This window comes from Zonotrichia albicollis, chromosome 14 (genome assembly GCF_047830755.1).
Source record: "Zonotrichia albicollis isolate bZonAlb1 chromosome 14, bZonAlb1.hap1, whole genome shotgun sequence".
Classification (NCBI taxonomy): Eukaryota; Metazoa; Chordata; class Aves; order Passeriformes; family Passerellidae; genus Zonotrichia; species Zonotrichia albicollis.
The window spans coordinates 1,728,072-1,753,356 of NC_133832.1; the positions used below are offsets into that span (position 1 = coordinate 1,728,072).

Below are 25,285 nucleotides of genomic sequence, written 5' to 3' on the forward strand. Positions count from 1 at the left end.
CGTCCCCGTGCAGCCCCCGCGGCGCGGCCCGGGGGGGGCGGGTCCCGCCCTCCCCTCAGGGTCGTGCGGAGCGGGGACCCCCGCGGTCCCCCCCGGCTGCCGGTACGCGGGGCCGGGCGGAGGGGGGCGGCGGGGCCGGGGCGAGGGGCCGCGGGAGAGGAGCGGGCACGGGGCGGTGCTGCGCGGGGCCCGACACAGCCCGGGGCGGCGTGGCCGGGCAGGGCCGGGCCGGGCCGGGCAGCCGGTGCCCGCACGGCGGGGCCGCGCCAGGGCGCTGCGAGGCCGCCGGTCTCCGAGGCCCGTGCGGGCGCCGGGGGCGGCGCGGCCCCGGGCCGGGCGAGGCTGTCAGCGCCGGGGCGGTGCGGGACGGTGCGCAGCGGGCCTGGCCGGGCACCGCGGGGGGTGCGGCGGCCTCCGGGCCTGCGGGCCCCAGTGCCGCGGGCGGGGACCGGTGACAAACTTGCGGCCGCCGCACCGTGCCGTGCCGCTCGATGTCCCGCATGGCGCGGGGGAGGCACCTCGACCCCCGCCCCGCAGCGCTGCGCGCCCCGCGGGGTATCGAGCCGGAGGGGGCAGCGGGCCCGGGGGGGTCACCCAGCGGCAGCGCCGCCGGGGTGGGGGCCACACGCCCACCTGGGCTGGACAGGCGGGTCCGCGTTCTCTCAACCGGCCGGCCCCGCTGCGCCCGGGGACACCCACCCTCCCACGGCCGCGCCCGGCGGTGGGCACCGGGCGGGGGGTACCGGGCGGAGGGCAACGGGGTGGGGGAGAGCGGGGCGTCGGGGACCGGGACTGAGGACTCTAGGGCTGGGGACATCGAGACTGCGGGCAACGGGGCTGCGTGCGCCGCGCTCGCCGTGCGCTGCCCGTCCGGCTCTGCCCGCTGTCGGGCGCCCGGCGCTGCCCGGGCGTGGAGCGAGCGCCCGCCCCCGCTGCCGCCTCCTCCTCCATCCTTCTCCTCCCCCCGGTGCGGAGCGAGCGTCGCTCCCCGGTGCGGGAGCCGGTGCCCCGGCGCGGGTCGGGCGGGCGTGTGTGTGTGTGCGGGGCGTGTGTGCGTTGGGCTCCCCCCGTGCCGAGCCACTCCGCTCCGTGCCGTGCCGAACCCCGGGCGCGGCGGCCTCCCGACCCCCGCCCCTCCCGGGGCCGCGCCGGGCGCGGAGCCCCCTCCCTCCCTCCCCGCGCTCCCTCCCTCGTTCCCTCCCCGCGCCCGCCCGTTCCCTCTCCGGACCGGCCCCCCCGCGCGGGCCGGGGCGCGCGGCACGCCGGGACCCGCAGTCCGCGGGGCGGCTCGGCGGCTCCCGGCCCCGGCGGACGGACTACGGCTCCCGGCAGCCCGCGCGGCCGCGGCTCGCTCTCGCCCTCACACTCCGGCTGCCGCTGCCAGTGTCTCCTCCGCCGCCGCCGCTGCCGCCGAACCGCCGCTCGCAGCGCCCGGGGTCCGACCCGCCGCCTGGGGCAGGGGCCCGCCCCGGCCCGCCGCCCCCCGCCGCCCGCCCGCCTCGGGAAGCAGGTGCGTACCCACCGCCCCGCGCCGCCCCGCGCTGGACCCCGGCCCCCGCTGCCCGGGCACCCCGGGCCCGCTCCGCCCCGCACCCACGGCACGCGGGGGCAAGCGGAGGGGAGCGGGTGGCCCGACCCCCCCTCCGGCCGTCCGGACGGGATCTCCATGGAAACGGTCCCGGGACACCCCCGGGGGCGGCGGTGGGGCGGCGCGGGGGGGGGGTGTGCGGGTTGGGGGGACCGGCGACGTCCTGCGGCGGGACAGCGGCGGGGGCGCGGCGGGCACTGACAGCGCCGGGCGGGGGGCAGCGGGCGGCGCCGGCGGCTCCGCTCCCCGCCCCGCGACGGCGCGGCGGAGCCGCTGCCCTGCCCGGCACGGCTGCTCCGGCACCGGCGGCACCTGCCGCTGCCGGGGCGGTGCGGGGGGTCCCGCGGCGGGGCGGGGCGGCCGCGCAGCGCGGCGCTCCCGGGGCGGCGGTGGGACGGCGGCGCCGGGCGCTCGTGGAGTTTGGCGGCGTGGCCCGAGCCCGCCCCGGCCGCCGCTGTGCCGGGGCCGGTTCGGCTGCGGGTGCCGGCCGGCCGGGTGCCGGGCGGTGGCGGAAGAGCCCTCCCCGGGGGCAGCGCGGCCGCCGCCACCTCCATGTCCGGGGCTGCCCCGGTGCGGCAGCGCGGGGGCCCGGCCGCGCCTGCCGGGGCTGCGGGACGCTCCGCCGGGGAGCGGCCCCGGGGGCAACTGTTGAGCCGGGGGCTGCGGGAGCGGGCGCGGGGCAGCACGGCGGGGCCTAGCCCCCGGCACGGCTGCGGGGTGCGGGGCGAAGCCCCCGGAGCGGCCGCGAGGCCGCCGTGTCCCGGGCAGGGGGGGCTGCCCGCCCCGCGGGGCCCCGGGGGCGGCGCGGGGCCGTGGGCCGTGCCGTGGCCTCGCGGGGCTCGCAGCGGGACGTGCCGCGCCTCGGGCGGGGGGCTCGCCGGGGAACCCGCGCGGACCCGGACCCGGGGCGGGCTGCGGCCGGGGCCGGGGCGGTGCCGCTCCGTGCCGACGCCCCCCGACGCCCGGGGCGGGGCAGCGGGGGCGGCCGGTCCCCCGCCCGTGCCCACGGTGATGGCCGGGCAGCGGCAGGACCGGGCGAGGGAGGCGGCGCTTCCTGCCGCCCTCACCGGGGAGGAAACCAGCCCTCCCGCGGTAGCGTGCCGGTACCGTGAGGGATCCTGGCTCCTCGGCGAGCGACATCGGTCCCCTCATCCCAGTCTGGGTGAGGCCGGTTCAGAGCAGCGCCGGGAGAAGGTCCATCAGGCTAAAATAGAGACGAAGTGAGTTTCTCCTGTCACGGAGCATCCGCTCTCTGGCACCCTCATCCCCTGGAGTGCGGGGATGAGTGCTAGGGCAGGGCCGGTGCATCCCGTGCCCTTCTCAGCTCCTCTGCATCTTTTTGGCCCTGTCTGTAGCAGCCTTCCCTTCCCTGTCTTCTCTTGCCTTCCTTCCCTTGCCTTCCCTTTCTGCTGTGCTTCCATTGCCCTGGCCACTCTTTGGGTTTGGGTGGTCCCAGTGCCAGCACTGGCTGGAGGCTCCGTGGCGCCAGTCGAGGACACCGACTGCCTTGCTGTCACCTGGGTCTGGAGACGCATTCCAGGTGTCAGAGCCCGGGCTCCAGCGGGGTTTGGCCTTCAGAGCTGCCCTTGGGACCTCTGGGCTCTGGAGCACTAGTCTGGCTCCCAGGTATGGGAGGCTCTGCTCTGCTTTTGGGGTTTTGGATGATGTGCACCTTGTCAGGGACATTTTTAAATATTATCATCCCTTAATAGCTCTTTTTCAATCCTTAAAAATTTGTGGGCTTTAGTGAGGGCAGCCGGGTTGTTGCAGACAAGGCAGGGTTTAGTGACACCAGTTGTCCAGCAGCTGGGACCAATTATCACAGCACTGCCCAGTGTGCAGCAAACTTTTATTTTTCTGAAATAGGGATGGATTTTTTTCTTTTTTATTTCTAATTCATCGTGCCGAGGATCTATAATTACGTGTGGTGTTACTGTGTCTTTAAATCAGCTTAAGCAAATGCGTGTAGGCAAAGCCTGGCTCAGCTCTGCAGCGGCCGGGGCGGCTGTGCAGGCAGCGGGGACCAAACCCGGCTCGGGGCTGCCCTCGCCGGGCACCGCTCTGCCCAGACAGCCCCAGAGGTGGCCTGGCCTGCCCTTGCTGCATTTTGTGCCACTCTTGTCATTCCTGGTCCATTCTCCTACAGTTTCTGACCTCTGCATGAGTGATAATATAACGTAAGATAGTCTGTTCTCTTTTTATTTAGTTTTCTTGTTTAAATTTTTCCCTCATTGCATATCGTGCCCGCTGCGAGTCCCGTGATAGGGCCGTCACAGGTTTTTTTTATTTAATTTTTGATTCCATTGTTAATTTTTTGCTGTCAGTTTACTCCACCGGCTTTTCCAAAGTGGTGCTCAGAGCCGAGGTGCCGGGGGCGTGAGTGCTTGCTCCGGCCCTCTGCACCTCTGATGGACGCCAGACCATCCCATATCAAAACACATAGAATTCCTTGCCTGTGTTACTAATGGCAACGAAGAATTGCCAAAGTGAACAAACTATGGCAAGGGAGGGAGACCTGCCTGTCTGTGCAGACCGTTCCCTTCTGGCCCACCTGACCCCCGGGGAGAGCTGCAGGGCACATTGCCCCTCATTCCGCTGCTCCCGCTCCTGCCAAAGCGGCCAGCTGTGCTCCCAGCGCTGAATCCCACCCGAGTTTCCCGCAGCTGACCTCATTTTATATTTTGTAGCCATCCAGGGGATAAAACCCCCTTCCTTACAGGTTTTGCTGCTCTGGGAATGAATGTTTCAAAGGTATCTCCCGCGGGTGTGTTTCCAGGGTCAAAGTGCATTGCTCCCAGCCTTCCACAGTGTCCCCTGGCCACAGGAGCCGCATGGTGCTGTGGGAGGGCAAGCAGAGCATCCTCCCCATCTCCTGCTGCCGAGGGATGTGGTAGCCTTTCTCTGTTCCACACCCTCGGGCTGGGAAGTCCTTTTCCTTCTTCTGTGCCACGGGCCCACTCAATGCCAGCATGGACGGAGGCACCACCGACTGGGCAGCATTTACTGTGTCCAGCTGAGCTGCACCGAGTGACCCATGCTGGGATTCCTGGAGTCAGCTCATGCCGTGGCTGCCACTCAGGCAGGGGGAAAGGCAAGGCTGATGTTCTCCCTGGGTGAACTCGTGCCATTGTCTGAGTTCCTGTTGCCAGCAGTGGAGCACGTTGCTGCCTGTTGGGTGTTTGCTTGGTGCTCTCCCACCTGTGTTGGGGATGGTGTGCCTGCCCAGAGCAGGCAGAGGGAATCCTTGTGCTGGGGGGGCTGCTGGTGTTTCAGCAGCTGTCAGCTCCCACCTGCCCAGGCAGGGTGCAGCGGGACACTGCCCATCTCTCGGTGTGTAGCTCATGTGCTGGGGCTGGCATGGCAGAGAGGAGGGGTAAGTGCCTTGAAATCCAAGTGGTTTTAGTGCTTGGAAATGCACAGAGCAGGAAAATACATGGAAAGCCTTTTGTGGGAGATCAAGGCAGCATGGTCCTGCAGAGGGATGTGTTTGCACCATGGAGAACTGATTGGCACAGGCTGTCTCTGGGAGGTGCAGGGAAAAGCCCCCTTCCCGCCCTGGTAGGCCTGCCTGCACTACAGGTGCCATAAGGTGGATGCTGGAGGAGGTCATGGCTCTGGGTAATCTGATCAAAGTGAGTTAGACCAGGTGGCAACATAGTTGTGACATCTGTGAGGGCAAACACCAGCAGCACCAAACTCCCCGTGAGAAGCAAACCCTTGGCTATCTGTGACTGGCAGGTTGGTGCCAACCTGAGAAGTTGCTTTGCATGTTTGCCAATGCAAGCACTTGAGAAATGAGGCTGGGGACCTGATGGGGCCAAGGGATTGCTGTCACTGGGAGGAGAGGGTGGCTTGTAGCGGGATGGCTTCATAATCTACTTTGCAACCCCTCTGCTGCATTAACGCTGGGGTGGGAGGTGTGACTTTGAGAGGCTGCAGGAAACAATTAGGCAGCCGCACTTCAGGCAGCTCAAGCTGGGATCCCCAAGAGCCAGGGAACAGACAGGGTTTAACAGGGGTCAGTGTGGAGATGGCATGGGCTTAATTCTTGTCAGCAGTGGGAGCTGATAGGTGAGTGCTGAGGGAGCCTGTCCTGGAACCTTTGCTCAGCCTGCCCCGAAATGATGGTTGTCTTGGCGCTGTTGGGTTTTCATTGCAAGGAGGACTTGTCAATAGATAATGGTTAAAAAATGTCCATTCCTGAAGAACTTAATCTCTGGAAACTTGTTTCCATCACTGTACAGCAATATTTCAGAAGAGTAATTTCTTGACTTAATCCAGGGGAGCTTCCATGGGTAGCCAAGTCATCACTAACCTGAGTAACAGCGCACTTTCACTGCAAGGAAAACATCTGCTTTGCTTTTCCTGGAGCCTGGAAGAGGCGGGTTTGCAGAGTAGCATCGTTTCCTTTTGCGAAATGATGAGATGTATTGCCTTAATGAACAAAATCCCCTTTTTTAATTCACCATAGTGGTTTCATTGCAAACCTCTCAGAGGGTTCGCCTTTGCAGGCGAGCGTGTTCAGCACCTTCCTTGCTCGCAGTTCTTAGGGCACGCTTTGTTTCGGGAGGTGAAGGAGCTTTAATACCATATGAGCTTCCCCACACAGAATGCCTCGATGTTCTTACTTCATTCTAAACTCGTTTTCTTTGGCGTTAATTAGAATTGGCTGAGCACCTATTTAGCTAAATCAAAATAAGACTGTGGTTTCGTATACACTTCCTTTGGCAGACGTTGTGGATTAAGTCGAGTCTGTGCCAGGCTCTGCCCTCTCTCAGTCTTGGTGAAGCTGATCTAGGAGCTGGTATGGGTTAAAACCAGTCCAGCCAGGAAAAAAAAAAAAAAAAAGAAAAAGTGTTTTAAACAGAGATCAACTCCCTGGTCAGGTTTACGGGGATACTGCAGGGCTTCAGTGACGTGACTGAAGGGGTGAGGGGAGAGAAGGGCTTCATCAGTTTCTCAACAGCTTCTTCTGCTTGAAGACAGGCATGTGAAGCCATGCCCTAGTTGTGTTCTCCAAGGGTTTCCTATGAGTTTAATTACATCCCTTTAATGTTGCTTCCAACTGCACCAGTGTAGATGGGAGATCTGCTTGCTTTCCTTGTGCCGACTCGGCTAAGAGTGTTCTGACCCAGGGAGGCTGCACTTGCTCTCTGTGGTTCAGTGTTGCATCGGGAGCTGCTCATCCCTGGATTTCCCAATAAACTTCCTGGTCTGCCTTTTTAAGAATGCTGTTGCTCCACTGGTTTGTGTTTGAACCCACGTCTGGTGCTTGGCCCCTGTTTTATTCCTTCTCTGAGTTCATCTCTGGATTATTTTTCTTTTCTGTTCTTCGTTCCCTGTGAAATGCCTGTCTTTGGCATGTGTCCCACATCGTCTGTAGAGGATAGAGGCCAAGAATCCACGAAACAGTGTTGATCTCTGTCACTGTGTCCTCCCAGCTCCCCTCCTGTGGCCGTCGTTCCGGCCCTTTTCACCAGCTCTTACTTGAGGACTCCAAACGTGCCGTTTCTTCCAGCTCCTCATGGCACCCCGTTAGCACTCCTCCCTTGCCAGACCTATTCCGGGCTCACTCCTGATCTCTGCTTGTCCCCAGCTCCACGTCGTGCAGCTGCACGCATCCCCTTCTCCCGTTGCAGAGAAGGTCCCTTTTGATTTCTCCTGGGGCATCTGTCCTGCTGCTGTGCTTGGGGGCAGAACGTTCCTCCTCCCCTCCTTTCAGTTTAGCCTAAGATGGTGAAATCCCCGCAGATTGTTTGTTCCCCTATTTCCTTTATGTTGCATTTCTCTCCAAGCATCGAAAGACTCCTCCCCTTCCTGCTCCAAGCCACCTCGGTCTCTTTGGGTATGACCCTGCTCTCTGCCTTGGCGTCTGCCCGTCTCCCCCATCGGGAGGATTTCTCCCGTCTCACACACAGTGTGTGTTTTTAGCAGGTTTCCCCTCTTCCCCTCCTGACCTCTGATTTCCGTACGCTGTTTGTGCACTTGTGCCCTCGTACGTGCAGATGGGTCCGTCGGTTTCTCTTTGGCACACCAGCTGCCTTGCCCCCGTTTCTGCCGTGTGCCTGGCCCCTTTTTCCTCCTCCTCGGATCCCCACCGGCACGTTCGGGCTGCGGCGAGGACACCCGGCAGCAGCTGCGCTCGGGGAGCCGCTCAGCCCTGCGGCTCGGCCCTTGAGCTGCTGGCCGAGCTCCCCGCGGGGCTCCTGTCGTGGCACAAACTGCTGCTCGTCCCGTGCAGAGCTGGTGTCGCCAGGAGTTTGTCAGGCAAAAGGCGACCGGCAGAGATTGGGGATCACGTGCTGCTTCCAGCTAATTCCCACTCCCACCGCTGCACTGAGAGCGTTGCCGTGGCTCTGTGCCTGCTTTACCTTCAGGGTTTAGTAATTCCCTGAACCTCCTTGACAGCATCTCTCTCCCTTTTGCAGTCAGTCCTGCTTGGTTTGGCCGAGTCCACTTGCTAGCACAGGAGATCCTCTCTTCCTCTGCCTTTTCCCTGGAGCAGCAGAGCTTCTCAATGCTCCAACACCCAGCACTGCACGATTGGCTGCAACGCTCTCCCCTGAACAGCTCCACCCAGCTGACACTGCCTCATGGATGCTCCTGAATCTCTGGATTCCCTCAGGTTTTCTACTCATAACTCCAAAGAAAACCAGCACCTTCCTCACAGAAGGAGGGGATAAACCCTTGGTAGCACCGCTGGCAATCCTCTGCTCCCTCCAGGAGCCCTCAGTTGTGGAGAGACCCTCCTTGTTTGAGGCTTTGTCCCTAGGATCTGCCATGGGCTGCTTTAGGAGAGTCCTGTTCAGCCTTCAAGTTTCAGTGCTGTAAAGGACCATCGCCTTGTACAGCTCTGCTTGGCATCTTCTGGTGCTGGAGGTTCCTCTGGAGGGAGATAAAAAATGGGGGAAATGTTTCAAAGGATTGTGAGTGTGTGAAGACACTTGTGTGAAATTCTTGTGGTAGCCAGTGGCAATAACACTGTTTAAGAGAGGGTGAGTGGATGGTGGATTCTGTCCAAAGGCACTGCTAATTCCTCCTAGCCCTCTTCCAGACCTGTGGCATCCTGGGGCGTTGTTCCCCATCTGCCTGGCAGCAAAGCTGGGGACAAGTTTTCTCAAAGGGCGGTTGAATCGATCAGCCTAGGGAGAGTTCCCACTGTTTTCCTTTTGCAGGCAGAGTGGTCCCTGGAGCCCCAGCAGATCCTGGAGGGTGAGGAGCAGCTGTCATGATCTCTACAGCACCTCTCTACAGCGGGGTGCACAACTGGACCAGCACAGAGCGGATTCGCATGTGTGGCCTCAACGAGGAGAGGTGAGGTGCGTGGGTGGCGGGCAGGGCAAAGAAGGCACAAGGAAGCCACTTAGGGATCTGGAGAGGCTGGGAAGGGAGCTGGTGCTGACTGAACCCCTTTTTACTGGGATCTAAAATGGCCCAAAGTGCAAATGAGCCACAGGGAGGAGTTGGGTGTATTGGATATGTTGGCATCCCAGGAGGGTCTCCACATCCTCTGCTCCAGCAAGGAGTGTGCTGGAGGTCTCGGCAGAGGATCTGTTGCCCATGTGTGGTTACATTACCTCCACAGCTTTGGTGCTGACAAGACCGAGTTGTCTGCATGTGCTATTGGCTTCCCTATACCTGTGCTCTTGATGGCCAAGGAAGGGAAAGAGCTTGAACTAAAAGCTTTTGGTGACCCAGGAGGGTTTGTGCCAACGAGATGATCAGATGGGAGGGTTGTGACTTGCCACCAAAGAGGAGATTAGGGAGAATTAGTGGCTGGGAGGTAGGATCGATCAAGCCAAGCTCTGTTGCTTTGCATCGCCTGTTGATTCCCATGGCTCGGGGTCTTATTCTCAGAACCGACTAGTTTGTGGCTTCCTCAAGGCCACCGTGTCTGCTCCATGCATTTGCCAAAGCCAGGGAAGTTTTATGTGTACAGAGGCAGCGTGTGGCTGTCATTGCTCGCCGCGGGTGCCGAGGGTTTTGGCGGGCGTCCCTCGAGGCCGGTGCATCAGCAGTGGGCAGGGCCGAGCCCCGGGTCTGGCTCGGGCAGAGCCGATCTGCCGCCCGCAGCACCGCCGGGCGCTCTGCGTCCCGCAGATAAGGGCTCCGATGGCGATACCCGCCGAGTCTCTGGGCGCTGCTCCGAGCTTACAATAGGCGTCAAATTTTGAGATGGCTGGGCAGGCCGGGGTGCTGCGCCTGGGCGCTCTCTTGTCCCCGATCCTCATCTCATTCCTTGGGCCCCGTCTGTGCGGGCGGCACCGCGCACTGCCCCGGGAGCAGCCCCGGCAGGGCCGGGCGGAGACCACGCACCGCCCTCAGGGCTGCTCCGGGGCTGCCGAGGGGAGCTGGGCAGGGGGGTCCCGTCGGCTCTGCGGGCAGCGGCGGGCGAGCTTCGGACCGGGGAGCGCCGGGAGCGCCGTGCCCGGGCGGGCCCCGCGGGCGGGCGGGCGGCTGCGCTCGGGCTCCCCCTCGCGCTCGGCCCCGGCCCCGCTCCGCTCCGGCCCGGCGAGCCCGGCACCCCCGCCCGCTCCGGCCCCGCTCCGGCCCCGCGGCGAGCCCGGCACCCCCGTCCGCTCCGGCCCCGGCACCCCGCCCGCTCCGGCCCCGGCAGCCCCGAGACGCTCCGGCCTCTCGTCCCGGTCACCCCCGCCGCCGGCTGAGGAGGCTTGGCCCCGGCCGCCATCCCCGCCCCGCGGCCTCTGGCGGCCGAGAGGAGCCCCGGAGGGACCGAGCGGGCTGTCACTGAGCGGAAGGTCGGTGGGGATGGCATGGAACAGCCCCAGGCACGGTCCCAGCAGTAGGGGTACAGAGCAGCGTCCTGGGGCTGAGCATACAGAGCAGGAACAGAGCAGGGTCCTGCTACAAGGGGTACAGAGAATGTTCCTGGCACTGGGGATATGAAGCAGAGTCCCAGGGCTGAGGCAGCCCCGAGTGAGGTCCTGATGCTAAGGGTATGTAACAGGGCCCCAGCACTGGGGGTACTGAGTCCAAAGACAAATCATGTGCCCACAGCTCTGACGCTGCTGTGAAAACCCAGGACATAGGAAGCAAATCTGTCTGAAATTATGTCATCAACAGAATCCAAACTTGATCTGTTTTGTGCTTGCACTAGCAGCTTGTCCCAAGCAAAACAGCGGGGAAGGGCTGTCCGATGAATACCATCGGGGAAGGAGTGTCCCAAAGAGGTCGCAGTCCTTGTCCTTGTCCTGTCCAGACTTTCTACTGAGGAATCACATTCCAGAGATGAAGGGTCCAGACACTGGCCAGCAAGACATGGCACATTGGGATGGCCATGGATGCTCTCTGCTCCTGTCCAGCCCTCCTGAGCCCAGAGAGCTTTGGCACCAGACGGAGAACCCCACTGGCAGCTAGGCGGGGCGGGGGGTCCTAGGACAGGGAGGAAACAGAAGGAATGGGAATGAGGAGGTGCCTGTTGAGGAAAAGACAAGCAGGATGAGACTCAGGGGAGGTGGAAAGGTGTGGTGGGACAGAATGGAAAATGAAGGGGACAGGAACAGGTGTGTGGCACCAGGCTGTGACACTGGGGAAGGCTGGGCTGGCCCATGATGAGGCTGGGTGGCCATGGGTAAGGAAGGTGTACAGCTGCTCCACTGTCCCACAGGGGCACAGGGAGGGGTGGGATTCTGGGAGCGTATTTTGGGGTTTTGTAATGCTGTGTCTTCTTCTTCACCTAGGAGAGCCCCCATTTCTGATGAGGAGTCAAAAACGAGCAGCTCCCAGCACTTGGGGTCTCAAGAGTTTTGTGTCAGCAGCAGCCTTTCCGAGGTGAGTTCTTTGCCTGCACAGCTGAGTCCAAGAAGGCCATTCCCTGATGGAATAGGCCAGGCAGGAGCATTTTCCCTAATGGATTCATCGACTCCTTTTTGAGAGACATGCAGTGAGGCAAAGCCGTGCTCTCCTTTGGGCAAAGCTGTTTGCTGCTTTTGCCTCTGGGTCCAGGGTGGACAGATCCTTCCTGCTTCCCTGGGTGCCACTTGCACAGCTCCCAGGAACACTTTCTCCCTTCCTGCTGCAGGTGGAGCTCACAGCAGTCAGCGGTGGTGGCAGCAGTGTCCAGGGGCTGGATGCTGATGGCAAGGTGGAGGAAAAGCTTGGACCCAAACTGGAGGAGCAGCCACCCGATCCCAACCCAAACCTGGAGTGTGTGGGAAAGACTGTGACAGACAACAGCCTGGGCCCTCTGGCAGGTCAGGGGGATGGCAGAGGGCAGGAGCCAGCGACCCCCAGAGCTGTGGAGCAGGAGAGCAGCAGTGTTGATGCTGCCTGGACACCAGCAGATCCTCCCAGCGACAAGCAGGCTGATGCTGCCCCAGCCTGCTCTGTGGCTCCAGAGAGTGAACCTGCTGGGAACGAGAAAAGCCCCCCGAGCACTGCGGCACAAGGGCCAGGCGTGCTGGCAGAAGGGACGTTGTCTGTGGTTGTCTCCAGCTGCAACACCTCTGCCTCCAGCCCCGCCACCTTCACATTGAACAGGGTTTGCTTTCCCCCCTCTCAGGCCCCTGCTATGCAAAAACTGCCTCTGTCCTTCCAGGCTGGGGCTGTGCTGAGCCCGAGCCAGTCACTGGTGTACATCCCCCCTCCCAGCTGTGGGCAGCCGCTCAGCGTGGCCACACTCCCAGCCACTCTGGGGGTCTCCTCCACACTCACCTTCCCCGTCCTGCCTTCCTACCTGCACGAGCGTTGCCTACCGGGTATTATCGCTTCCCCAGAGCTGCGTTCCTACCCCTACACCTTCTCTGTCACCAGGCCCTTGGCTTCAGATGCCAAAGTGGTGTCTGTGGAGGTGAATCAGCTCAGCTGCCCCCCACCTTCGGGTGGAAGTAGTGCCCAGGCTGCTGCTGAGAGCGCTTCCCTGTCCAGCACCAGCCTGGCCCTGCCCTCCAGCCAGGCTCTGCCGGCAGCACCAGCACCAGCAACAGGGGGGAGCGCTGCTCCCTCCTCTGGCTCAGCTGTGCAGGCCAGAGCCCCGGCAGCTCCCGAGCCACATGCACCCGGGGCTGCCACTTCCCTGTCTCCTCTAAAGTCCCCTCCCCAGCTAGAGCGTGAGATGGTCTCATCCCCGGAGTGCAGTGAGATGCCTCTTGATCTCTCCTCCAAGTCCAACCGCCAGAAACTGCCTCCACCCAGCCAGCGCAAGACCCCTCCCATGCCCATCCTCACCCCCGTGCACACCAGCGGCAAAGCGCTGCTCACCACCGTCCTCTCCAAGTCCCAGCGTGCGGCACAGGCCACGGGCAGCAGCGTCACCTCGTGCCTCGGCACCACCCCACCCTTGGTCATCTTTCCTGAGTTCCTGCGCAACGGCGAGCAGGGCTCCTGGGTGAAGAACACCACGCTCATCAGCACCATCCCCGGCACTTACGTCGGTGTCGCCAACCCGGTGCCGGCCTCGCTGCTGCTCAGCAAGGATGTCGGCGTGAGCCTCAGCAGGGACCCACGCCACCTGCCCAAGCAGGAGCCCATCTCCATCATTGACCAGGGCGAGCCCCGCAATGCCGGCGTTCCCTGTGGGAAGAAAGCCAACCAGGTTGGCACAGAAGGACAGCAGGATCCTGCCAGGAAACTTCTTCATGGTAGAGCTGCTCCAGGAGCTCCTTTGTGTCAGTCCAAGGACATTGCCACCTGGAATCCTGTCCAGGGAAGCGTGTACCCGCGATGCCCCGTCAGTGGAAAACCTTCCAATCCTCAACTTCTGCCTCTGGGCTGGTCTCCGTACCATCAAACCCCGCTGCTTTCCATCGGCATCTCCACGGCAGGACAGCTGCCCCTGAACCAGAGCAGCCCCTGCAAGCCAGCCGGGGCAGGCGTGCTGCCGGCATTCCCGAGCGTGCAGCCCGCCGAGCCCAGTGCGGCCGCCCAGAGCCTGCCAGAGGGTGAACAAGATGCTGCGGCCAAGAGCAAGAGCTGCCGGGCCTTGCCCAAGCCCTGCGAGGAGCCGACCAACCCAGCACCACCGGAGGCAGGTCCAGCTTTCCACACCAGTGCTTTGGATGGGAAAGGGGGAAAGGGGAAGCTGGACAACGCTCCAAAGAGTCAGGAGTGCACTCAGCCAGAGTCTGACTGCGGTCAGGAGAGCAACGCACAGACTGAGGCTCCCCAGGGGAGCTGTAGCCTCAAACAGTCAGATGCAAAACCCAAAAACCAAGTGTTAGCGGCGTATTTGTCACATGACCTGCCAGCGGCTGGGCAGCAGGGCCTGCGGATGGTGCCAGAGGTGCCCACGGATGGCCAGCGCAAAGAGCTGGGCTGCAAGGGCTCCCAGGAGCCACCGGCCACGGAGCCCCTGCCGTGTGTGCAGCAGGTGGATCTGTGCAGGGTCAAGAAGGAACGAGTGGAGTGTGATGTGTCCTTTCCCTCGGTGACCTGCCTGCATGCCGGGGCGGCTCCCCAGGCCTTCGCTGAGGCCAAGCTCAAAGGAACGGGGCAAATCAAGCAGGAGGGTGGCACACGCTGCAAGGCCAAACGGCAGCACGATGGGGACACCAGGCAGAGCCACAAGAGACTGAAGTGCCAAGGCCAGGACAGTGAGGAGTCCCCAAGCAAGTCGGGAAGCCGGAGCGTGCATGGCAGGAAGGTGCATAGGGTGGGCTGGGACTGCTGGGTCAGGGCAAAGGTGGGGCCGGGGGAGAGGAGGGAGCTCTTGTGGGGGGACAGTTGAGGGCACAGGGCTTTCTACCTGTGCTCCTGGGCATTGCCTGGCTGTGGGGGAAGTACCTGTGCTGCAGGTTGTCCAGGGCAGAAATGTATCTGGATTATCAAAAAAGCTGGAGGGCGCCAGCGTAATCAGTGGAGATAGACTTTTGTCCTTTTTGTGCTGCTCCAGTTCAGCCAGTGGGAAGCTCCAGCTTCAGCTCATGTCCTCCTTTCACAGTGGCAAAAACACCACGACAATCCACATGAGCTTGGCAAGCAGGCAGGCCGGGAAGGCCGGGGCGGCCCGGGTTCCATCACGGATCACAACAGCCTCGGGGTAAAGCGCAAGCGTAGGAGGCCAGCGAAGACAGAGTGCCCATCTCCGGCTCACCGTGGAGACAGCCACGAGGAAGGTACTGTCGGGAATGGCACTGGGTTCCTGTGGCATCAGGCTGCCCTAAGGGCCAAACTGCTGTTCTCCTGAAGCCAAATGGGCTCTGGAGCTGGGTTGGGATCCAAAATAGGGCTGCAGCATGATCAGACTGGCAGAATGGAGGAGATTGGGAGGAACCTTAAAGCTCATCTTTTTCCACCCTGCTGCCAGGGGCAGGGGCACCTTCCACTAGATCAAGTTTCTCTTGGCCAAGCCTGGCCTTAGATGTTTCCAGGGATGGCACATCCCCCACCTGTTTGGAGAACCTGTGCCAGTGTTTTAGGACCCTCATTTTCAAAAACTTCCCTATGTCCAGTCTAAACCAACCTCTGTTGGTTTCAAGCCTTGGGCCATCACAGCAGCCCCTGCTATGGTGACACTACACTGCACTGCCCTCCCCACATGACAGGTCTGTGATCTGTTTTCTCATGGTTTGGTTTTCCTCGCAGGCTACTTGGAGAAGAAGCCCAAGAACAACTTCCGGGATTTCATTCCGGTGGTGCTGAGCAGCCGGACGCGCAGTCAGTCGGGTGAGTTGGTGCCCAGGCTCCCGGTGACAGTCCTGCATTCCCTTCTCACATCGCCTTGTCCGTGCATTTTGTCCTGCTTTGAGGCTTTGCCTTGTGGATCCTCGTGGCTTTTTTGTCAGCTAGAAATGCCACTTTTTTGCAGGAAGCAATGCTGGCTCTTCTGCTGGCGTGACGGGAGAGTGTGATGTGAGTGCTCCGGAGATTTTGCCATTGCTGGATGAGGATCAGGAAGAAGAAGAGGAGGAGGAGGAAGAGGAGGAGGAGGAGGAGGAGACATCGTTGAAACATCGCAAGCTGCGCAAATCCCACAGGACATCGCGCTGCCACAGCCGCAGGGACAGGGACAGGTCTGTGTCTGAGAGGAGCAGCTGTCACACGAGGAGGACCCGGGAGCTGCCCTGGAGAGCAGAATCACCCAGGCAGGTGTGGGAGCCCAATGAGGAGGAGGAGGAGGAAGAGGAGGATGGCCACATCAAAAGGAAGAAAAGGAGACGGCAGAAAAGTCGGAAATACCAGACAGGGGAATACCTGACTGAGCGGGAGGAGGAGCAAGTGGGATATCCCCACCGGAGGCGGAAATCCAAAGCAGGTACAACCTGGGAAAGGGGTTCAGGTACTAAACTGGGGACCAGAGGAGGAAATTTCTTTTTATGTGTGGAATTTTTGGGGGGATTTGGTTTTCATTATTTTTGTTGTAATGATGAAACTCCCTCACTTTTAATGACCTGATGGCTGTAGCATGGGCTGCTTCAGTTGACCAGCTCGTCTTTCAAAAACATTAACAGTAAATTCCAAAGCAGTAAACAGCAATTGATGTGGCTAATTAGACACTGATCTTACCCTTGGCTTAAGACAGAGGGCATGGGAAAATGAGAATGGGATGAGGTAGCACAGTGGATTTCTGGACAAGCAGGGTCCCTGAGAGCCATGCTCAGCTATCTGTGCTAACACAGGGGGATGTGGAGCCATCCTGATCCAACTAGGCTTCTCTTGGCTTTGTCTTGCTCTATGAGGGTCACTTGCAAACTTGCACCAGGGAGCACAAGGGCGAGAGGATTAGCAAGGGTGCAGTGATGGGGGATCCCCCTCTGTGGTTTGTAGGCATGAGGAGGAACACGCTGGGCCTGCCTGTGCTCACCTCTGCTCTGCCACTGCTCCTGCAACTTCCCCTGCCACTGCCAGACCCTCCATGAAAGCTAAATCCATGGTGAGCACATCCCTGGGGGCAGCAGTCTCTGCGGTCCCCTCTCCCTGTGCAGGGACAGTCGGGGCTGTGGCACCAGTCCAGCCGTGCTCGGTGTGTGCTGCTGCTTGCCTGTGGCTCGTAGTCCAGAGTCACACAGGTGACGGGGGAAAAACAGTCATGGGCAGCACTTGTGCCAGCCTTCTGCATGCTTGGGCTGTGCTCTTGGAGGGCATGAAGTGGCCATGGCCCTGCTGCTTTCTGCCACATTGGAGCTCAGAGTGGCACTCCTCAGGTGCTGCTGAGATGCTGTGGGGAGCAGAGGTGGCTGCTGTCCTCCCAGCAGCTGGTATCTGCTCCAGCACAGCGCTACACTATCCTGTGGTGTCTGGGAGCCTCTGGCAGATCAGGAACAAAGTTTCGAGTTGGCTTCCTGGTGTCATGGCAACCCAGGCACTCTCGGGATACCTCCTGTTCAGAACGGGAGCCTGGAAGGAGCTTTGCAGTGGCATTCAGGAGGGTTTGCCAGCAGCTTTACCACACATGTTATGAGTCTCTGTCTGTCTGTCCAGCTTCCCTCAGAGGCTGGACCTGCTGCAGTTTGGATTCAGAAGTTGTGGCCTTGAGCCACCTCCAGTGGCAGTAGAGTCCCGAAGTTCTCTCCATGCAGTGCAAAGTCCTTTCCTCTCTCTCTTTTTAACTGATCTCTTACTCATTTCATGGAGTGCCTGTGAGTCTCGTGCTGCAGGATTGGGTGAGCAGGATTCCTCCATTCAGGGAAGACAAGGCTGGATTTCCCTTGAGAAATCCTGGTGCTTCTTAACTGGATGCATGTTAATGAAAACTTAAATGTGCTCCTTAACTTCAGGGGAAGATGTGAGAGGGCAAAGCACGCCTGTTGTGTTTAGGCAGCAAGCACTGAGTGTTCACAGACAGCTCCTGCTTGTCCTGCCCCTCTAAGACATATCCCAGTGAATCCTGCTCCCATCTTTCCTTGGGTGTCTCATGTACATGCTGAGTTCATCCCAGATGGGAGAATCTGTGTGTTCCCTCTGCTTCTCCTTCTTGCAGTGTCCCTGCCCTGGGGCTGGATTTAGAATCATGGAACCCCAGAAAGGTTTGGGTTGGAAGAGACCTTAAAGCTCATCCAGTTCCACCCCTGCCATGGGCAGGGACACCTTCCACTATCCCAGGCTGCTCCAAGCCATGTCCAGCCTGGCCTTAGACACCTCCAGGGATGGTGCAGCCACAACTTCTCTGATTTCTGTGCAGCTCTCAGAGATGGGCAGTTTGTCTTGCCTGGTGGCAGAGGTCTGGGTGACCTTCAGTGTGGTACCTACAGAAGCTGCACACTCGTTCACATTTCTCCTTTAGATTGCAGGCACCGGAAGCAGAAGGAGTGTGGGAAGGGCAAAGGCACAGAGTTGCAGCTGAGGAGCAGGCTCTCCCCATCACCCCGGAAACCTCAAGGACACACGGACTTTCGGAATGGCTTTTTCCTGGAGCACTCCGACACCTCTCCTGTCCAAGAAGAGCTAGAGAAACCATCAGGAAAACGCAAATGTAAAACCAAACACCTGGCAGGGATCTGTGACGAGGGGAAGGTATGGCTTGAACAGATGAGGGGAACACGTGAGGGGAGAAGGAGACTCCCACGAGTCATGGCCACATGTGCCAAGTTGTATTCCTTTCTTTCCCAGGGCAAAGGCTGCTGCAACCAGCCCAAAATGTGCTCTCCAAAGAAGCCCCAGGACTTGTGGACACTTTGTAAGTCACATCGGGCCAGCCCAGGGAGTTCCCCTGAGCTGCCCCCAGCCCAGAATGTTCCCCCTGGAGCACGGCGGCTGATTGTAAACAAGAACGCAGGGGAGACGCTGCTGCAGCGAGCAGCTCGCCTGGGCTACAAGGTGAGTCCTGTGCCCTCCTGCCTGTGCCCCCGCTGCCCTGCCCGGGCTGGCTGTCACAGCCTGCTCTTGCTGTGCAGGACGTGGTGCTGTACTGCCTGCAGAAGAAGAGCAGTGACGTGAACCACCATGACAACGCGGGGTACACGGCCCTGCACGAGGCCTGTGCCCGCGGCTGGATTGACATCCTGCACATCCTGCTCCAGCACGGCGCCAACGTCAACTGCAGCGCCCAGGATGGCACCAGGTGAGCCAGCGCAGCGTGGGGCAGGGAGCACAGTGGGTTCTTCAGGTTGGTCATCACTGAATTGATCTTAACCCAAACCAGAGCATCTCTTTAGCAAAATCCCGGTCCCTTTCTGCCCTTGCAGGCCTATCCATGACGCAGTAGCAAATGACAACCTGGAAACCATGTGGCTTCTCCTTTCCTATGGTGCTGATCCCACTCTGGCCACATACTCTGGGCAGACAGCAGTGAAGTTGGCCACCAGCGATGTGATGAAGAGCTTCCTCTGTGGTAGGTGCCAGGCCTGATGTCACAGTGCTCCAGACCTTCCCCTCTGGCAGCATACAGGACCAAATCTGGGTGTGAAAGGGCCTGAGCAGAAAATTACTTAGTCTTTAGGTCTGTCCTGTCACAGAAGCATGTTTTTACCACCCAAACTTTAATTATAGAATTGTATGTGTTTCCTGTATAAGATAAAAGTTATTTTTCAGTGTGCAAGGAGATGGCTGCGCTGTGGTCACACGACTGAAGACAGTGCTCTGCTTGGAGATGCCATTCCACAGTCCCTGGTTCTACTGCTTAACCTAAGGGAACAGATTTTTGTTGCCAAATAATGCTGCCTTCTATGGCAAAAGAGCCCTGCCCAAATACTGCTGCTGGCAGAAGGAGCTGTTTTGGTCGTGTTCGGTGCCATTTGTGTACACGCAGGACGAGTGTTTGTGGCTTCTCCACAGCAGCAAGGAAGGGACAGCCAGACGTGGCTCCCAGACAGAGACAAGACAGAAAATCCCCAGTGTTGACAAAACTCTCTTTTCCCACTGCTGTGTGAGCACCTCTAGGGTCAACTACTCACACAGGTTTTGGGGATGGTGATGTGGAGCTCAGGACTGTTCTACAAATCCTTCTTTCCAAGCCACTTCACACTGTCTGTTGTTTTCCCTTTTCAGCTCCCATTTCCTGGTTGGGGGCCTGGGGCGATGCCCACTCCTGAGCAGCAGCACCCTTCCTGCAGCTGAGGTTCAGCTTTTGCTGTAATGCCCAAGTGGGAGAAGCAGCAGGGGTGAAGCAGCTCCCCCTGGATCTGTGGATGTGCACACCAGGAGGATGCTTCAAGCCATTAACTGTCTGGATTTTGTCTCTCTAGATTACCTGTCAGATCTGCAGGGCCGCAGTGACGGAGACCCTCGGACAGCCTGGGATTTCTACAGCAGCTCCGTGCTTGGTGAGTGCAGCGCGGGCCGGGTCGGTGGCAGCAGAGCAGGCGGTGAGGCTGTGGAAAACATGTCATTACCTCGGGTTTGGCCACATCCATCTCTACTCACGCTTTGGGTAGAGACCTTGCTGTGGTGACACATGCTGGGAGTGGCTCCTGGGAGGGACTTCTTTGGGAAGCTGAATGTGTGCATCCCTTCGAGTGCGGGACTGGGCTGCAGGTGCTGCTGAGGGTCTCTGGTTGTCCATCCCAAGCATGTCATTCTTGTAGCAGTTCTTGTTGCTCCCCTGCTAACCGGTCACCAAGGAAGGTGAAGGACATACTCATTCCTTCAAGGTGTAGAAGTCTTGAACTTCCAGGTTCCCAGAGCTGCCCATCCCTCTCCCCTGCTTTGGAGGGGAGATGTTCATCCAGGGGAGGTCCTGTTCTTACACACCAGGCATTTTTCCCAGTGAAGGGCTGACTGCTGCCTTTACTGTCACTTCTTCAAAACTGTGGTTAAAATGGAAGATGTTCCGGATCTGGCATGGGCCTGTGGCACACTGGAGTCCCTCCAGCCTCTTCCAAGTTCAGTGCTCCCAAGCCCTCCATAAGGACTCGGAGCAGTTACACTTCAGGCTGAGAGACTGCTTGTTGATTGTAGTTGTTCACCTCCATAACTTCCAACATCCTTCTAGAAACAAAAACAAATCTGATATGTTCAGGAGGGTGCTCTTGGAAGAGGACTTGTCTTTGGAGGACCCTGATGTCTTTCCATTCCAGAACAGGAGAAATTCTTCACTCCTGAGAGCACTGTTTGTAGGCTGCTGCACCTCAGCCCTGCCCAGGGAACAGTTCAAACCTCAGCCTCCTTCCCCAGAATTTCTCACTCTCAAAGCTGTCACAAGCCTTTACAAAGAAAAATAGCTGTACTTTGCAATATTTTAAAAGATACTACCCTTTTTGATACATCACTGATTTCCTGCTGCCCCATCCGTGGGGCATTCCCAGTGTTGCCTTTGGGAGGCTGTCTGGCAAGGCAGGAGCTAACACAGCTGGGAAGGGATCCCTTACCCTGCCAGGTCTGTTTCCAGTAGGCACAGGAAGGACCCTCCTCCCCATCCTCCTGGGATCAGTTTACAGCAGCAGCAGCTGAGGTGCCAGCCCCTCATCACCTGTGCTGTTCCAGGCACTGCTGCTGGACACTGCCAGAGCCGCAGAAAAACCAGGATGCCCAAGCCTGAGACTTGGGCTGGTTTCTTTGCAGCCTGTTTACTGTGTGTCCTGCAATGTCCCTTTCTGGCTCAGGTACCTCAGCAGTCACCTCGGGTCACCTGGAACAGGTACAGCCCAGGGCAGGGAAGTACCTGGTTCTGCTCTGGAATAAGGGAGCTGCTCTCAGTCATCACAGGCAGCAAACAACTCTCCTCCTCCCGTGGATCAGTCCTTTGAAATCTCCCTTTCCATCAGCTCCACCAGCTGAAGCACTGTATATCCCTCAGGGTACAGGAGAAATCCCAAGCCCTGCTTGAGCTGTTCCTATTCTGAGGCAGGAATGCTGTCCACATTTTCCTTGAGGTCTGCAACTCTCTGGGGGCAGAAGGATAATGAAGGAAGCCAGGGTGTGGGATCTCTGAGGTGTGGAAAAGTCATCAGTGTCCTGCGCTTGGTGCTGCTGGAGCTCCAGACACAAAGTCCCAGTCCGGGGCTTGTCGCCACCTGGGACAGGCATTGTTGTGCCTGATTGTCTCCCTCAGTGGTACAGAATGTTCCTGTCCTTGGCCCAGCCTTTGCATGGGCAGACGGACAGGACTGAGCTTTCAGGACAGACAGTGAGCCCTATTTTTGCCACATTAAATGCATTTAACTACTTTTTTCTGAGTTGCTCAGGATATCTGAGGTTTTTCAGTGATGGCATCTGAGCTTTGCCAGCAGCAACATTGGATCAATAATCACGTTGCTTATTTTTGTCCTATTCTGTAGCAAGTTTGGACGATTTCAGCACCCTGTTTCTTAGGGACTTTTTTTTCCCTTGGCAGCACTAGGAAATAACTGGTTTTCCCCAAGACCCTGCCTAAGCCAGTGTCCCCTGTCATCTGCTGTTTTCCTCAGCTGGAATCTTACTCGTGCTGGGTGAGCAGCTGGGTGTGTGAAGCTTCCTCGTGCGGCACACCAGAAGATTTTCTTCTTTTCAGCCTTTTCTCTTGTGCGTGGGGTTGAACTTTTGCATGATTGGTTTATTTGCTTAGGGACACATTGGATCTTGCTGCTCTCTGTAGAATCTAAACTCTCTTATCTGGAAGTTTTTGGAGATCTCCTATATTATCTCAGTGGGACAACACCACTCTTCAAACTTAAGGCTATTCACACCTCTTCATAATAAAATCCAGGCAGCAAGCTTCTCTTCAACAGGAGCTTTTCAGATTGGTAAACAGGAAAATTACCTGTTTTTAAATGGTTTTGGATCCAGCCTGCTGTTCTCCATCCCCTCTGGACACAGATCCTGCTGGAGCTCAGATGCCTCCTGGAACACCCAGGCAAAATCTCTAAGTCATAGAATCATGCACTGGTTTGAGTTGGAAGAACCTTAAAGACCATCTTATTCCACTCTTCACTGTGAACAGGAACACCTTCCACTGTCCCAGGTTGCTCCAAGTCCCATCCAACCTGGCCTTGGACACTTCCAGGGATCCAGGGGCAGCCACAGCTTCTTTGGGCAGCCTGTGCCAGGGCCTCACCACTCTCACAGGGAAGAACTTCTGTATATCCACCTTACATTTCCCCTCATGCTTGGTGCTTGGTTGGATTAGTCTCTGGTGGCACAGCCTTGCTGTCCTCACTAAGATGGGTGCTGGCTGCCCTAAATCACCTGCCAGAGGTTCTGAGGGTGGGATTTGCGTGGAGAAGCTCTTGAGGAGCAGAGTGCTTGCTGTGCCTTCCTTGGTAGGGCCTGTGCAGGCAAAGCCTCTCTACATTCACCTCCCTCCTTGCTGTTCCAGGCTCTTCCATCTGTGCTGGCATGGGAGAGGGGTCAAGGTCATTTTGGAGAGAGTCTGGGGTCTACCAGTGGGGTAGCTGATGGTGCAGACTGTGCACTGTCCCACCTGTGGGACCAGAGCACACCTGAGCTTCCTGCCACGACTGGGGATGGCCAGTGAGCAATCTGCAGAGCAGCCAGCACTTGCTCCATGTTCCTCTGGGACAAGGGACTGGAGGGGAGCAGGAGGGGTGCAGTTCTCACATGGCTGCAGGAGTGTTGTGGGAAGGTGCCCGTGGGGTTGTGGCAGTGGTCAGGGAGTACCAGCATGGGCTGGTGTGTGACTGAGCAGTGCCAACCTCTGTCCTGTTGCAGAGGGGAAGGACAGCATCGGCTGCGACCTGCTGCTCGACCCTCCAGGGAGCTCAGACCAGGAGGAAGAGGAGCAAGAAGCAGATAACTTCATGTTTGAGTTCTCAGACAAGCCGCTGCTTCCCAGCTACAACCTCCAGGTGTCCGTGGCCCGGGGGTGAGTGCCTTTCCCTGAGCCCTGGGCAGGACCACGCATGGCTGCAGCCCCGGCACGGGCAGCAGCACCTCGGTTGTTCCACTGGGGTTAATAGCTGCTCGTGTATCTCAGGTGGTTTTTTTCATAGAATCATCACAGAATCCCAGAATGGTTTGGGTTGGGAAGGGCCTCACAGCTGATCCCATTCCACTCCCCTGCCATGGGCAGGGACACCTTCCATTAGACCAGGGTGGTCCAAGCCACATCCAAGCTGGCCTTGGACACTTTTAGGGATGGGGCAGCCACAGCTGCTCTGGACAGCAGAGGGAAGGTGTGGCTGTGGCACTGAGGAAGTTGGGGAGGCAGTGCCTGGCTTGGCACAGCCTGGAATGTTCTCAGGGATAAGGGAAGGCTCATCAGGGTTCCCCCCACCCTCCATGGCCAGGCACATACTGCTGCCCTGAGAGTCTCTGTGCTGTGCCTGTCAGGAAGCTCCCCTCTCTCATCCTTGTGATCCTGCTAGTTCCAGCCCCATGTTCCTTCAGCAGCAGCTCACACTTATGGCTCTGAGATTGTTTCCTTTCCATCATGGCTAAATCAGTCCCAGTACTGGAACACCATTCCCACCTGTACCCCCTGTGACACAGTGGCTATTGCTGGGGCAGAAGGGTGACTTGGAAGAGACAACAACCAAAGTACCACTCTTCTCTGCAACAAATTTTTGTGCCTGCCAGTGTTTGTCCATGCAGAGGGACACATGCAGCATGCCCTCTAGCAGTAAACCACACCAGAAGCTCCATTTCCTGACCATGTGGCCTATTCCTGGCAGGGAAGCTGCCAGGACCTTGTTGAAGGCAGGACTTTTCACATCACTGTCCCTGCCTGGCTGCGAGTGTTTTAAAAAGCTGTGACCTGTGAGGCCGTGATCAAACCCCAGTCCGTGGGCTCCTGAGGGGGAGCAGCACATGGAGAACAGTGCCAGGGCCAGAGGGGAGGGCCAGCATGGCAGGAGGCGGGGGAGGGCACCGTGCCTGCAGTCCTCTCCACCCCTCTAAGACACCGTGCTCTTGCCATCCTTGCAGGCCCTGCAATTGGTTCCTGTTCTCTGATGTGCTCAAGCGGCTGAAGCTGTCCTCCCGCATATTCCAGGCCCGCTTCCCGCACTTCGAGGTGGCCACGCTGCCCCGGGCAGAGTTCCAGCGCCAGGTGTCCCTCAGCCAGGTGCTGGCGCAGGAGGAGGTGCCAGCAAGCCCCGAGCTGGCGCCGGGCGCGGCAGAGACTGTGGAGCTGGTGCACTACGAGCCCGAGCTGCTGCAGCTGCTGGGCTCGGCGGTGGAGTACCAGGCGTGGAGCAGCTGACGGGGACAGGCCACTCCCGGCATCACGAGGCAATAATAAGGACCAAGGGGAAGCAGCTCTCTCAGCGCCAGCAGCAGGGACCCGAGTCTTAGAGCAGCCGCTCCTCCTCTCCTCAGGGTCTCCGCCAGCTGGGGAGGGAGGACCCTCGCCTCCAAGGCATTCCCAAGGTCCCCCGCCCACGAGCAGTGGCGGTCGCTGCCGCCGCCGCCTCACCCAGCCCCGGTGGGTGACGGAAACCCCAGCGCGGGGCTCAGCGAGGGGTGCGAGCCGCCGCCCCTCCCCGCCGGACCCTACGGAACTGCGCCTCTCCGTTTGCCCTCCCCCTCCCAATGTCTTCCATAGTATTTATTTAATTAGTATTTAATTTGTAATGTTTTCTTTGTTTTTGCTGAGTCTGTATCACTGTGATGGTGAGCTCCGGGCTGTGGGATGAGGCCGTCCCCTGCCCCTCTCCACTGTGCCCCGAGGCCAGCCGGGCTCAGGGGTTCCCGACCCTCCCTGCCAACAAGCCAGGGCACAGCCCCTTCCCTTGCCCTTGTAACTGGCTCCTGCTGCCAGCGCTCAGCCCCAGCCGGGAGCCGGCCCCGCTGCTCCATCCCCTCCCGTGCCTCCTCCTCCATCTCATTCGTGCTGCAGCTCCCTGTCCCCGGCGGTGCCGCCCGGGCAGGCGCAGCCCGCGGCCCCCAGCGCGTCCCCCGCTTCGGCAGCTTGTGCCCCGCCGCAGG

At 59.4% G+C, this 25,285-nt stretch overlaps 1 protein-coding gene across 2 annotated transcripts; it reads left to right on the plus strand.

The window, feature by feature from the left end:
- The first annotated feature begins 1,370 nt into the window (after positions 1-1,370).
- BCORL1 (BCL6 corepressor like 1) lies at positions 1,371-24,935 on the plus strand. 2 transcript variants are annotated; one of them, XM_074551865.1, is made up of 14 exons: positions 1,371-1,510; positions 8,764-8,902; positions 11,290-11,380; positions 11,631-14,189; positions 14,487-14,661; positions 15,131-15,211; positions 15,354-15,800; positions 17,769-17,998; positions 18,095-18,301; positions 18,379-18,545; positions 18,670-18,815; positions 19,669-19,746; positions 23,069-23,222; positions 24,284-24,935. In XM_074551865.1, exons 2-14 carry the CDS (start codon positions 8,817-8,819, stop codon positions 24,558-24,560), a joined length of 4,698 nt encoding a protein of 1,565 aa, XP_074407966.1. In that variant the 5' UTR covers positions 1,371-1,510; positions 8,764-8,816; the 3' UTR covers positions 24,561-24,935. The 2 variants fall into 2 exon arrangements, with proteins under 2 accessions (XP_074407966.1, XP_074407965.1); XM_074551864.1 differs by lacking the exon at positions 1,371-1,510 and adding an exon at positions 1,873-2,808 and having other exon boundaries at positions 8,764-8,907.
- The last annotated feature ends 350 nt before the right edge of the window (positions 24,936-25,285 follow it).